The following is a 12,875-nucleotide window of genomic DNA, read 5'->3' on the forward strand; positions in this document are numbered from 1 at the left end:
GACATTTGAGTTGAGTGGGTCATGGCTGTTCAAGCTGAGCCGCAGTACTTCACCAAAGCTCGTCGAGCTGGTCGAGTTGTTGTAGAAGGTCAGTATCTGTGACCGGCGCTTTCGCTCATTACATACTCTAGCTGACCTTCTCATAGAGCCACCAAAGCTGGATCTCGAGGCCTACATTGCGAATTACAGAGGTAGAAGGCTTCATGTTTCTTATACGCTCCGTGAGACCCAGATTCTAATTGCTTCAACAGGCCGAACGCGCTTCGAACGACTGCTACTCATCGGAACTTCTTCCTCGTATCTCTTCTTGGAAGCACTGAAAGCAGCTATTGCTGAAGCCAAGCAAGGAACCGATGTTCAGCGCTACGAGAATGCTGTGTCATGTCTTCGCGAGATTGCCCCTAATGATACCGATGCCACGCCGGACTTGGACTGGATTGACAGAATGAAGAAGCAAGTAAAAGGCGCAACTGACAAAATGGAGTTGGAGTTGAAGGGCTACAAAAACAACCTGATCAAGGAGAGCATCAGGGTACGCTATGTCTCCTCACGAACACACACAAGCTAATGAGCTAACAACTCCTTTCAAAGATGGGGTACGATGACCTCGGCCACCACTACCACCGCATTGGTGAACTCTCAAAGTCCAATAAAGCCTATTCTCAAATGCGTGACTTTTGTACCACGAATTCTCACATCGTGATCATGAACATGCACCTCATCAACGTCTGCATTGACCAGCACAGCTGGTTCGCCGCTCAAAATCACGTCCAACGTATACGGGGTCAATCAGGCAATCAGAAGTATCCTGAAGCTGAGAAGAACTCCGCCAAGCTGTCCGCTGCCTCGGGCCTCACATACATGGCCCAAGCAAAATACAAGGAAGCCGCCGAGGAGTTCTTAAGCACAAATCCTAGAATGTCACAAACCAAGCTCGACGATCCAGCGGACGAAGAGTCCTACAATGAGGTTTTGACCCCTAATGATATCGCGGTCTACGGTGGCCTCTGCGCACTCGCCTCGATGACCCGCGAGGAGCTTCAAAAGCAAGTCCTCGACAATTCTGGCTTCCGCAATTACCTTGAACTCGAACCTCACATCCGTCGCGCCATATCCTACTTCGTCTCCTCCAAATACTCAGCATGTCTGTCTATTCTTGACTCATACAAAGCTGACTACCTCCTTGACATCTATCTTCAACGCCACATCCCCCAGCTCTATTACGAAGTCCGCAGTAAAGCTATACAGCAATACTTTATCCCTTTCTCTTGCGTCACGTTTTCAGCTCTTGCAATAGCATTCAATACAGATGAGCCAAACATCGAACTCGAACTCTCCCAAATGATCAAGCGCGGCAACCTTGACGCTCGCCTTGATCTCGTTGATCGCGTGCTGCTGGGGAGAAAAGTGGATAACAGAAGCGAAGTGCATGCCAAGGCGTTGGCTACTGCAGAGGAATACGAGCGTACGGCCCATCTGCGCTTACTGAGGATGGGCCTACTAAATGCTGGACTTGAGATAAAAGCAACGAAGGGGTTAGGTAACGTGGGCAGTGGTAGCAGTCAAGACGGGGGAAGCTGGAATGGTGGCGCGGGAGATTTGATGAGTGGTGAGGGGCAAGACTTGAGGAGTGGGTCGGTCTTTAATTAACCAGGGTTCGACTAATGACAGAGATGTATGCATGACACATAGCGACGGCGTTGAGCATGAAGCTCACGAAAAAGGCATCCGGGGTGGTAAATCAGTAAAAACAGATATATGGCTGCATAGAGCGATTTGCCATCATCTGAGTTACACGAGTGACATTTCAGATTTAAGGTCCATTTCCAGTAGCAGAGGGTCTCATACTCCTCCATTGCACTCACACGCCCACATTGCATTGCAATACTCAAAGCAATGATCTTTGTCATGCCGTGTATTCGGTCACTCCAGCGCTATCTAAACTATCATAGCTAAGCTATTGAGATCTACTACACTTTCATACAAGCACGCAAGAGAGGGGGCCTCTAACGCTCCGCAAGTACTTTACTCACAGCTTGTTGGCTTCATTTTGAGCTCCACCCCACTGATAGCCGGCTGGATCGGAAAATTTGTATCCGTAAGAAGATGTGAAATCGTCCAGAACGGCTGGACCGCGTGAGCCTGGAATTATGTTAGCCTGGTGGATCCGAAGTGCTGCATCTTCACGTACCATAGGGATACTCCATAGGAGTGATTTCTGTGTTCCCGTCCAGATAGTGCAACAAAGGCGAAAAAACTCTCCAGCTAGCATCTAGCTCGTCGTCACGGACAAAGTTGGAGTGATCGCCTTTGAGCGCATCAAGAATCAAAGACTCGTAAGCCTCGGGGATCTTAAGGTCAGAGAAACGGCGGCGGTAGGTTAGGTCAAGCTCCGTTGCAACGGTTTGCATGCTCAGACCAGGCAACTTGGAGTTCATCTTGATGTACACCGATTCGTTTGGCTGCACTCGAATGACAAGCTCGTTTCGTGGGATATCTTTGAAGATACCCGAAGTGACGTCTTTGAATTGGATACGGATCTCTGTCTTTTGCTCGTTGAGAGCTACGATTGATCAGCTTCAATAGGACAACGGCATATGTAATGTCTCACTCACCCTTGCCGGCCTTGAGTATGAAGGGGACACCATCCCATCTCTCATTTTTAATGTACGCAACCATGGCACAGAATGTAGGGCATCGCGATTCCTTGGGCACCGTGTCGTCTTCCTTGTACGAGGGCTTGTTACCGTCCAAAGACTTGCCATATTGGCCAATTATCACGTTCTTTGGCTCTATGTTCGGGATGCCTCGGAGGACTCGGACTTTTTCGTCACGAATGTCTTCTGACGAGAATGAAATTGGCCTCTCCATAGCAAGCAAAGTGAGCACCTGCAGCAAATGGTTCTGCATAACATCCCGAATGATGCCGAATTCGTCAAAGTAGCCTCCTCTGCCTTCGGTACCGAACGGCTCTTTGAAAGATATCTGAACATTGTCAATGTGATTGCGATTCCAGGTAGCCCCAAAGAATTCATTTCCGAATCGGAGAATCAGAATGTTCTTCACCATCTCTTTCCCCAAGTAATGATCGATACGGAAGATCTCCTCCTCTTTCCAGTCTGGCTCAAGGGCCTTCTGAAGCTCTCGTGAGCTACCCAGATCCTTGCCGAACGGCTTCTCCACGACGATTCGTGATATTCCTCTTTTGGGGTAGCAATTCCGCTTGAGGTGTTGTGAGACTGTGATGAAGACGCTAGGCGGGAGCGCCATATAGAACACGCGGTTTTGCTCCTCTCGACCCTTCTCGATCCCCTCCAGATGTTCGTTCAGTACTTTGAACGGTTCGTCCTGGTCATATTGACCAGAGACATATGTACATATCTTGCAGAATTCTTCGAGTTGCTCCTCCATCTCCTTGGTTGGCACCTTGATGTGTGATTTGACCCTCTTGAGGTATTCCTCATGGTCCATCTTTGTCCGTGCATAGCCGACGATTCTGATATCTTTAGGCAGGAAGCGATTACGGTACTAGAGTACGTCAGCTGGAGTCCCAAGGATTTAGGAGCCAGAGGTGACCAACCAAGCCGAACAAAGCTGGGAACTGTGTTTATTGAATCAGCACTTGTTGTAGTTTGGACGGGAATAGCATGCTCACAGTCTTCTTCTTTGCAAGATCGCCCGACGCACCCAGAACTACTATGATGGTGTTATCCTTAAGCTCGATGGTCCTATGTTCGAAATAAAAGGTTAGCCAATGTGAGGGAAAAGTGACGTCTGTTCACAGAAAGAGATAATATTTACCCAGCGTCTTCAGGCTCATCCGGATGGATCATTGTGTCGGCCATATTGACAATTCGCACAGTGGATTTGAACAGCTAAAGGGAAAGAGAATCGTTGTGGGGGGATGATAATGGTAAATAGCGTGGTTTGACAAAAGAGTCGAGCTTGGTGCTACAAGGCAAGATATACTTCCTCAAGTCTTAGTAATCCGCCACCACGCGATTAAGTAAGGGAATCACTACTGTATTGCAGCCGCTGCTGCCGTTACAACAACGGCTGCTCTTTGCTTTTTACTGTCTCAATAATTAGCCGCACAAGGTCGCTCCATTCTCTACAGCAATTGATAAAGGATTCTATTGACAGTGGTGGAGACTGCTGTTAGCCGCTAGGCGGAACATTGCGGATGTTGTGCAGAAACCCAGAACAACGGAGTCACGCCTGCCTTCCTTCATCTCTTCCTACTGGATGTAGAAGTCCTTCATTGTACTGTAGACTCTACAAAGGGTAAGACCGGCAGGCTTGTCTAGTAATCTGATCTGGTGCTCGCTGGTTCTCGCTGGTTTGGCGAGTACTCTTCCTACCAGGCTCAGATTCCGATGTTGAAAAGGGGTCCAGGCCATTTGGGAACATGAAGAACATCTTGCTAGGGCATGTACAACACTTTCATCTTCAGGAAAATGTCCCTCTAAATTTGCCTTAGTTGATTTGTCTTACTTACATATCCAGCGAGATGCCTGATACCTTAGGTCTTGAGGAAACATGCTAATCGGATCTAACGGATCTAACCATTTATGATTTAGTGGCTGTCGCTTAATCTCAAAGCTGCAAGGCCCACACTTGAACAAACGACTTCAGCGATCCACAACCAATTCAACCACTACTATCAACACTCGACCATCGCATTCCTTGTGCATAGACGACGCTGAGAATAGGGGGCCAACATGGGTTCAGAAGCGGGACATCGCTGTAAGTATACCGCGCCCCGCCCAACTGCTGCCCTTGCCAGTCACGAGCACCGTCCAGTACTCGTGCTGCTAGCCTCTGAATTTACAAATAATGCTGACATTTGCATCCAGTGTACGTAAAGTGAGTTGCCAAACAGTACATCCATCGCGACGTCTTGTCAGCACGATTAAGCTGAAAGATGCGAATGCCACAAGATTGGTCCTGAAGTGAAGAGGCTGACCTTAAATACGATGATGACAGGGGACGGCATCTGAGTTATCAACGAGGGAAGGTGAGCGAGGGGCAACACATCGAATATTGTGCAAGACTGTGCTGATAGCTTTCAGCGAAATACAAACCCAGGGACTAGGTGGGAACCATGGCAGAGCACGACTTGTTTGGGCCCATTGCTAATGTGCCGATAGCTTGGTCAAGATCGAGGGCGTTGATGACCCAAAAGCTGCTACGTGTGCTTCCACTTCTTCCCGCATTAAGGTGATGTATGGCTGACCGTCAACGCTTCTACAGGTTCTACCTGGGCAAGAAAGTAGCCTTCGTCTACCGCGCACATCGGGAAATTAGGGGTACAAAGATCAGAGTCATTTGGGGCAAAGTTACACGTTCACATGGTATGCTCAACCGATGGGTTTTCTATATTGTCCACTTGCTGAATGAGGTCGCTAGGCAACTCTGGCGTCGTGAGGGTAAACTTCAGAAGCAATCTCCCACCCAAATCTTTCGGCGCCTCGGTCAGAGTGATGCTGTATCCGTCATCGATTTAGCGTTTCAGCGGGTCTCGAAGATGGATCAGAAGAGGCGTTGTGGAGCCAGCTGCTGGCCCCAGTGAACAGGATGAAAGTGGTCGAAGGCCGCACTGTGTGACAAGTAAAGACACGTTTCGTGCGTAGCTTGCGCAAATCAATCAAATTGATTCAAAGCAAGCCTTGCTGCATTTTTATGGTGCAGTGATGTTGGTGTCATTGGTTCGGCACCAATTTGTTATAGCTCCGAGGTGGTCGAGCAGGCGGTCTTCTAGCCTTGAAGGTTTGGGATTTTGACAGAACGATGCATGCAAGTAAAATACTGACAATGGCCGTCGACTCATACTGTTGCGATCCAATGCAAGAGATGTGACCATCAGCAGGGCAATAATGGAGAGCAAATCATTGTCGAGCTACTAGTAGATGCATGCTCCACTTTTGAGTTTTGCACTAGTAATGATAAATCAAAGTTTTCTCAGCCAGGCGATGCAGGGTCTCACCACAGCCATGTCTTATCGTCACCTCCCAGCCTGGAGCTGTGTCCTCCATCTTCACATTCGCTTCTATTCTCTCTGTACAGGTATCACGTACCCATTACTTTGACTTGTAGCATTTCGTCCTTATCACACTGTCCATTCTATTCATAGAAATTTCACTCGCTTGAAAGCAGGCCCCAACACTGCCCCAAAACGGCGGATCTACGGCTGTTTCGTGAATCCAAGAGCTCCACCGCTCACCTCATCCTGTCGCTACAACAAAGTTGGCCAACTGCACAGCTCCGTTCTCAAGCTTCCGAATACCTACATCCCTTTGTCACTTTCGCCACTTCACGATCGTTCATAAGCCGTCCGCGCCGCCCTCGTTACGATGGCCAGAAACCGCAGAAGCTCGATGCTGAGCTTTACGGGCAAGAATAGAAAGACCAGCAGTGGATCGATCCCCAAGGTTGATGCCGCTGAGACCGCCAAAGAGAAAGCTGCATTCCATATCAACACAAAGGCCGATCCGACCAAAGCCATCAATGAAGCGCAGCCTGGTACGTTTGCTAAACAAGAGTCAAAGTAGCTCAAGACCTTTGCTGAACCTTTTCAGCGACCCGAAATACCCTCGAGGCCACTACGATTGAATCCATTCGAAGTCTTGAGCACCGCGATGCAGATGGGAACGTCATCAGTGAGATACAGGTGGGAATCACTGAAAAGAGCGTTTCTGATGCCTAGACAGCTGATCCCGACCTGTCAAATCCGACACGACCCCGTATGGAACGACCACTTGACACCATTCGGTCCTTTGAGGCGGCTATAGATGGATCATACAATCGGAGGGCCTCTTTCAGAGCTGGTACGACATACTGCCTACAAATGATAAGCCTGGAAATTACAAAGCTGATTGGTGTGTTCCACAGAGTCGACGAACCCCATGAGCCTTCAGAATAATCGTCGAAGTGGCTTTTTCTCAGGTGAGACCCCCAAATATGTTGCATTTCATATCGCGCTTGTTGAGCGGTGGCTTTTCCATACGAAACATTTTCCATGAATGCCTCGTGAAATTTATGCAATGTTTGCAACTCGGTCTTCCAAGGGCCGCGCGTTGGCTCTTTTTTCTTTCCCTCTTTTTTCTTGGGCGGCTCCTTGGCCACGGCGATCTCCCGGAAATTCAGATCCTCGAGCTAAAAAGCTTACTTGCTCCAATGCATATTTTAGGCTACCAAGCTCAGCAACAAAGATCCCCAGCTGATGGTGGAGGGTACTATGGCAATCGCATGAGCCACAGCAGGCCTGACAGTATCATGGATAATTATGGAAATGCTCCAAACCAGCATGGCAGTGGCCGTCGCTTCGGCCCTCGAAACCACTCAGATCCAGCTTTGTATGGACACAACAATACCCAAGGCGTTTATCCTTCGCATGGACATCAGCAATCTTACGACACAGTAGCATCAGCATCCAATGGAAGCCACGCAACTGATCAGTGGGGCAATTCCACTGACCCCAGCAGCGAGAATAGCTCCATTGATAGAGTTCAGACAGCCCCCAAACCGGACCTTGGTGAAGCTTACGGCTTCAACGGATTCGGAGGAGCGCCCCAGATCCAAGGTCCGATCTTGGAGGAGCATGGGCACGGCGCTCCAGGGTACGGGCATCCTGGATATGGTCAATCCCAGGTTGCAGCTGGCAATGGCCATCCATATCAAGGCAACGGGGCTCCCGCCCCACCACCGCATGCACCTCCCAAAGACGCTGGACCAAGGGTTCCTATCAAGCTAGGGAGTTCTGCAGTGGGCATGAGATCTGCAGTGGGCAGCAGGTCACCACCGGCCGTTGACACAGACAAACGCAAGAGTTGGCTCAAGAGAAGATTTAGCAAGGGTTAGATTGTTGGCAATGATGAGACGAATGGCTGAAAGCTTCGAGTGTCTCAGAAGAGCATTTTCCGCCAGTGGGGTTTGCCTCAGTATACATGAACAGTAATGCTTAATGGAATGCGCGCTGCGTTTTCACGAACAGCATGGAAGGCGTCATCGGTTGGGTTCAACAGCAACAGCTTGTCAATAATACATAGCGGTCTGGATGAGGTTGGCAAGACTTCATGCAAACGGTAAAGAACGCATGGTATGAGCCATGCTCCTAGCGCTTGAGAAAGCGGTTCATACGCCATGCTAATAACCTTCACCTTCTCATATCCGCATTCATGTAACAGTAGTACATAGCAGTACAGTCATTCTCCCTTCCTGGCCTTTTCCTCAGCAGCTAGTTTCTCACTCTCATCCTCTCTCATAGCGACGATGACATATGCTATGAGTACCATATTTGCCATGAAAGCAGCCGTTGCTCCTGCCCATGTCGATTTGCCTGTATTGTCGTATGAGTAGGTGTCTTCCACCACCGTCTAGAAGGTGTAAGACCGACCTCGAAATATAGTGTTGAGAGTCAGGAAGTATGTTCCTATGGGGCCTGCTATCATTGCCAGAGTGAACCCCAAGAGCTTGTATATGACAGCTCTAGAGCAGAATTGTCAATGTCATCCACACATACTCGACACTGTCGAATTATTTATTAAGCAGTAGAAGGATAACCCACGTAGGAACCGCAGGAGTGATGTTTGATTTCTCCGATGCATTAGGAGTGTTGGTCCTTTCATCTTTGTCAAACAGATTCTCTCCAGTAGATACGATCCTTCTCGAAGTCATTTTCGCAGGAAGGAATGTATTGTCTTCAGAACCAAGCCCACCGATAAATGGCGCGTCATGGCGTCTGTCGCGCTCACTCGCGTAGAGTGTTTTGGCTTGGCACGTTTTTGTTTGAGCAAATGAGCGTCTCTGAACAATTACCAAATCTTGACAACATCTACATACTGTGGTTAATCCTTACCCAATCCAGCACCATGGATTCTGTCGAGGATACGCCCGCAAAGAGGAGGAAGTTGGCCAAGGGCGACGCCTCAAGGAGTCAAACATACGACTCTCAAAACGACAGTGGCGATGATATCTTCGCGGACTACGAGACAGTCGCCACGGTCCCTTTAGCAGCAAAGCCCATTCCCACCTCACAAAATACAGCCGACATAATCTCTTTGCCCCCCATGTACGTCACACAGCCGACGCAGATAGTCCGCAAAGCTACCCCTGTGCAAGAAAGCAATGGCCGGAAGCCTTCCATTGTTCAGGTGGCAGCTTCTTCGCCCGCACGAAATATATCTCCCAGTCCTGCTACAAGCAAACATTTTGCACGGGGGAGACTTGCGAGTAGTATGGCACCCGCTGGAACCGCATTTCAACCTCCGAAGGGTGTAACAAAAGCTCCTGCGGCCACTATCGTGGACATTAGCGACGATGAGCCTTTTCTCCGAGGCGCCTCATCTGACGACGAGTCAGAGTCAAGACGCAGAGGAGATATCAAGCCTTCCACCTTCACGCATTCGGGCCAAAAACATGGCTCAAAGGCTACGAAGCCTGGCGGTAGCTTCAAGGATATTTTGTCGAACTCCTTCTACAAACCTCTCGAAAGTACCGAAAAGCCTAATTCTCAAGGGTCAACGCTTTCAGGGTCAGTGTATGATCAGCGAAATCGAAATGAAAAACAGACTACGTCTCGTATCGGCACTTCCTTGAAACGATCGGCCGACATCATGGCAAATGCGTATGGGGCCACCAGTAGAGCACCCAAGCAAGTCAAACAGACAGGTCCGGCAAAGGCTCTGCCAGCCACCGAACTCGACATTGATGACATAGAGGACTATCAATTGCGATCTAAGATTAGTCGTATGCGGCAAATTCTTCCTCACCATGGGGTACGGGCGTGCAAAGGTGCGTTGGAGCGAAAAAAGTACAATTTTGATGATGCTATGGAACTTCTAGCATCTCAAGAGACTCGTACGACGCAAATTTATCATGCAAGCTCAGATGGCGAAGATCCACTATCCAGTCAAGTAGCTCCAAAAAAAGCTCCGGCCAAGCAACAAATCAAGGCCCCAAATCTGAAAATTCAAGATAAATGGACCGCTACACAAGCACGCAGTATTCAAGATTCCCCTCCCCTCATAGCTACCTCACCTACCGCTATTACACCAAAGCCTAGACGACGGCTTGTCCAGGGTCGAAAACAGCAGTCATCCCCGGTCGCAGTACTAAAGCAGCCGTCTCCTGTTTCGTCCTCAAGAAATGCTACACCCGATCCAGATGACTCCGATTCAGGTGTGGGAACCGGCATTGATTCTGAGCTGGATCACAGGGTTCTCAATTTCTTTAATACATGTTTGATTCCCGATCTCGTTGATCTAGCTGGTGTTACATCAGACGTTGCATCTGTACTCCTATCTCAGAGGCCCTTTGAGTCGTTGGACGATATTCGTCAAGTGTCAAGTGATATTCCAGGGAAAACAAAGACCAAGAGAAAGACGGCACGCAAACCATTTGGGGACAAGATCGTTGACAAATGCTTGAACATGTGGACAGGCTACGAGGCTATCGATGAGCTTGTCAAACGATGCGAGGAGTTGGCAAAGCCGGTGAAAGAAGACATGAAAGGCTGGGGTGTCAATGTATTTGGTGCAGCAACGGAGGGTGAACTTGAGATCGTCAGCTTTGAGCCGGATATTTCTCCTCGAGACTCTGCTATCGGCACGCCGAACAGCATCGTAGTTTCGGATGAAGAAGGGGATTTTAGAAAGACTCGAAGGAATGCGTTCTTTCCACAGCCTTCGATTATGGCAAAAGGTATACAGCTTAAGGATTATCAGGTGCGTTCGTTCCAAGATTGTTCGCTCCCGTTAAGTTCGCCAAAGGGAAGGCTGACTGTGTATCTACCAGGTGGTGGGAGTCAATTGGCTTTCTCTGTTGTTCGAGCGGAAACTATCCTGTATTCTGGCCGATGATATGGGGCTGGGGAAAACATGTCAAGTGGTAGCTTTCCTTGCTCATTTGCTTGAGAAGGGGATCAAGGGCCCTCATTTGGTCGTTGTTCCGGGCTCTACACTGGAGAATTGGTTACGAGAGTTCTCGGTGTTTTGCCCTAAGCTCCATGTCATGCCATACTACGCCGGCCAGAATGAGCGACCCGGGATTCAGACCCAAATCTTGGACAATTTAGACACTCTCAATATCGTCGTCACGACATACACATTAGCCAAGACAAAGGACGATAACAAATTCCTCCGGAAGCTGAAACCTGTAGTCTGCGTATACGATGAGGGTCATCTTCTGAAGAACAGCAAATCGGCGGGCTATGAAGCCCTTATGAGGATTCCAACACACTTCCGTTTGCTTCTGACAGGGACACCTTTACAAAACAATCTCCGGGAGCTTGCCTCCCTGCTGGGGTTCATTCTGCCTTCAGTCTTCAGCGAGCATCATGAGGATCTTGAAGCCATATTTAGTCATAAAGCCAAGACCACTGACGATTCCCACGCGGCATTACTATCAAACCAACGCATCGCTCGGGCGAAGTCCATGATGACGCCGTTTGTGTTAAGGCGGAAAAAGCACCAGGTCTTGAAGCATCTTCCGGCGAAAACCCGAAGGGTCGAGTATTGCGAACTGTCCAAATCCCAATCTGAGACATATGCGATGGAAAAGGCTCGAGCACTTCGGGTCGTCACAGCGAGGGCCGCTGGTGAAAAAACTGGTAACGAGACCGCTAACATCATGATGGCTCTTCGAAAAGCCTCCATTCACCCATTACTGTTTCGTCGGCTCTACGACGATAGTATTATTGCAAAGATGTCCAAAGCATGTCTAGGAGAGCAGGAGTACGAGCATTCCAACGTTGAATTTGTTTACGAAGACATGGAAGTCATGACGGACATGGAACTTCACCGATTTTGTGAGCATCATCCCCGGACTATGACCAGATTCCTTCTTCAAGACAATCCATGGATGGATTCCGGGAAGGTCAGCAAGCTGGCTTCACTCCTCCGAACATTTAAACAGAATGGAGACAGGGTCCTCGTTTTCTCACAGTTTGTCATGGTCTTGGATATCCTCGAAGCCGTCATGGAAACCTTGGCAATGCAATTCTTCCGACTTGACGGGTCAACTCCCATGGAACAACGTCAAGACATGATCGATCAATTCCACGAAGAGGAAGACATTACGGTTTTTCTCCTTTCAACAGGCGCGGGAGGCGCAGGTATCAACCTTGCTTGTAAGCTGATCTCGGGGATGGTTCGCTTGAAATGAATACTGACTTTGGGAAAGGTGCCAATAAAGTCGTCATATTCGACTCATCATTTAACCCTCAAAGTGATCAGCAAGCGGAGAACAGAGCCCATCGTGTCGGCCAAACTAGGGAAGTCGAGGTAGTTAGACTGGTGACAAAGAATACGATCGAGGAACAGATCCATGCTTTAGGCGAAACGAAATTGGCTCTTGATGATCGTGTGGCTGGAGTCGTTGCCGACGAAGTGGATGGCAAGAAAGCCGGGATCGCCGCCGAGAAGCAAGGAGCAAAGATAGTGGAGGAGATGATGTTAGGAAAAATGGAAGAGGAGTTGAAGGTCGGGGGCGAGACGTTGGATATCTGATTGAGCAGCACAGCAGGTGACAGGAGTCCCTCAGGGTAAACCTCAATGTGAGATTGCAACGTGTACTCGGATGTACTCGCTCATGCGTTGTTAATGCTTCAGCCGTCGTACCTAAAGAGAAATAGCTGCTCATGGATGATGTCTCGCTTTGGGTCAGGGTTCAAGATATCCTCTTCGGCGCTTCGAACACAATGGAAGACGACTTAAGATAGCTATCGAAGACAGATCATAGCATGCTGGTGCTATTGTAGCACCTTCTCATTGTTCCAAGGGGTTACCTGTGTGGAGCACGACCCTCTGAAAGAGGGACGTATCACAACGTGACATCCGAGGCCACCCTAACCCAAGCTCCTGAAAGATGTAGGGTAT

The 12,875-nt window shown here is 49.0% G+C and overlaps 6 protein-coding genes across 6 annotated transcripts; 4 read left to right on the top strand and 2 right to left on the bottom strand.

Moving 5' to 3' along the window:
• Positions 1 to 21: 21 nt before the first annotated feature.
• On the top strand, positions 22 to 1,650 carry HO173_001976 (uncharacterized protein; the record flags this gene model as incomplete). Its single annotated transcript, XM_037303912.1, has 4 exons — positions 22 to 88; positions 147 to 191; positions 252 to 532; positions 592 to 1,650. 4 exons carry the CDS (start codon positions 22 to 24, stop codon positions 1,648 to 1,650), a joined length of 1,452 nt encoding a protein of 483 aa, XP_037169634.1.
• Positions 1,651 to 2,029: 379 nt separating this feature from the next.
• HO173_001977 (uncharacterized protein) lies at positions 2,030 to 3,845 on the bottom strand (the record flags this gene model as incomplete). The annotated part of the gene is made up of 6 exons (XM_037303913.1): positions 2,030 to 2,142; positions 2,192 to 2,563; positions 2,616 to 3,528; positions 3,581 to 3,601; positions 3,656 to 3,728; positions 3,802 to 3,845. The coding sequence occupies 6 exons, from the start codon at positions 3,843 to 3,845 to the stop codon at positions 2,030 to 2,032; spliced, it is 1,536 nt and encodes a 511-aa protein (XP_037169635.1).
• An 876-nt stretch (positions 3,846 to 4,721) lies between these two features.
• Positions 4,722 to 5,507, top strand: HO173_001978 (uncharacterized protein; the record flags this gene model as incomplete). The annotated part of the gene is made up of 7 exons (XM_037303914.1): positions 4,722 to 4,746; positions 4,857 to 4,866; positions 4,987 to 5,017; positions 5,073 to 5,095; positions 5,151 to 5,192; positions 5,254 to 5,354; positions 5,410 to 5,507. 7 exons carry the CDS (start codon positions 4,722 to 4,724, stop codon positions 5,505 to 5,507), a joined length of 330 nt encoding a protein of 109 aa, XP_037169636.1.
• An 846-nt stretch (positions 5,508 to 6,353) lies between these two features.
• Positions 6,354 to 7,860, top strand: HO173_001979 (uncharacterized protein; the record flags this gene model as incomplete). Its single annotated transcript, XM_037303915.1, has 5 exons — positions 6,354 to 6,522; positions 6,579 to 6,659; positions 6,711 to 6,827; positions 6,892 to 6,945; positions 7,190 to 7,860. 5 exons carry the CDS (start codon positions 6,354 to 6,356, stop codon positions 7,858 to 7,860), a joined length of 1,092 nt encoding a protein of 363 aa, XP_037169637.1.
• A 344-nt stretch (positions 7,861 to 8,204) lies between these two features.
• HO173_001980 (uncharacterized protein) lies at positions 8,205 to 8,676 on the bottom strand (the record flags this gene model as incomplete). Its single annotated transcript, XM_037303916.1, has 3 exons — positions 8,205 to 8,338; positions 8,396 to 8,487; positions 8,567 to 8,676. 3 exons carry the CDS (start codon positions 8,674 to 8,676, stop codon positions 8,205 to 8,207), a joined length of 336 nt encoding a protein of 111 aa, XP_037169638.1.
• A 194-nt stretch (positions 8,677 to 8,870) lies between these two features.
• On the top strand, positions 8,871 to 12,506 carry HO173_001981 (uncharacterized protein; the record flags this gene model as incomplete). Its single annotated transcript, XM_037303917.1, has 3 exons — positions 8,871 to 10,724; positions 10,795 to 12,127; positions 12,181 to 12,506. The coding sequence occupies 3 exons, from the start codon at positions 8,871 to 8,873 to the stop codon at positions 12,504 to 12,506; spliced, it is 3,513 nt and encodes a 1,170-aa protein (XP_037169639.1).
• Between the last annotated feature and the right edge of the window lie 369 nt (positions 12,507 to 12,875).

The sequence above is a fragment of the Letharia columbiana genome, assembly GCF_014066305.1.
Source record: "Letharia columbiana isolate WasteWater2 chromosome Unknown Sc0000003_s0, whole genome shotgun sequence".
In the NCBI taxonomy this organism is placed as follows: domain Eukaryota; kingdom Fungi; phylum Ascomycota; class Lecanoromycetes; order Lecanorales; family Parmeliaceae; genus Letharia; species Letharia columbiana.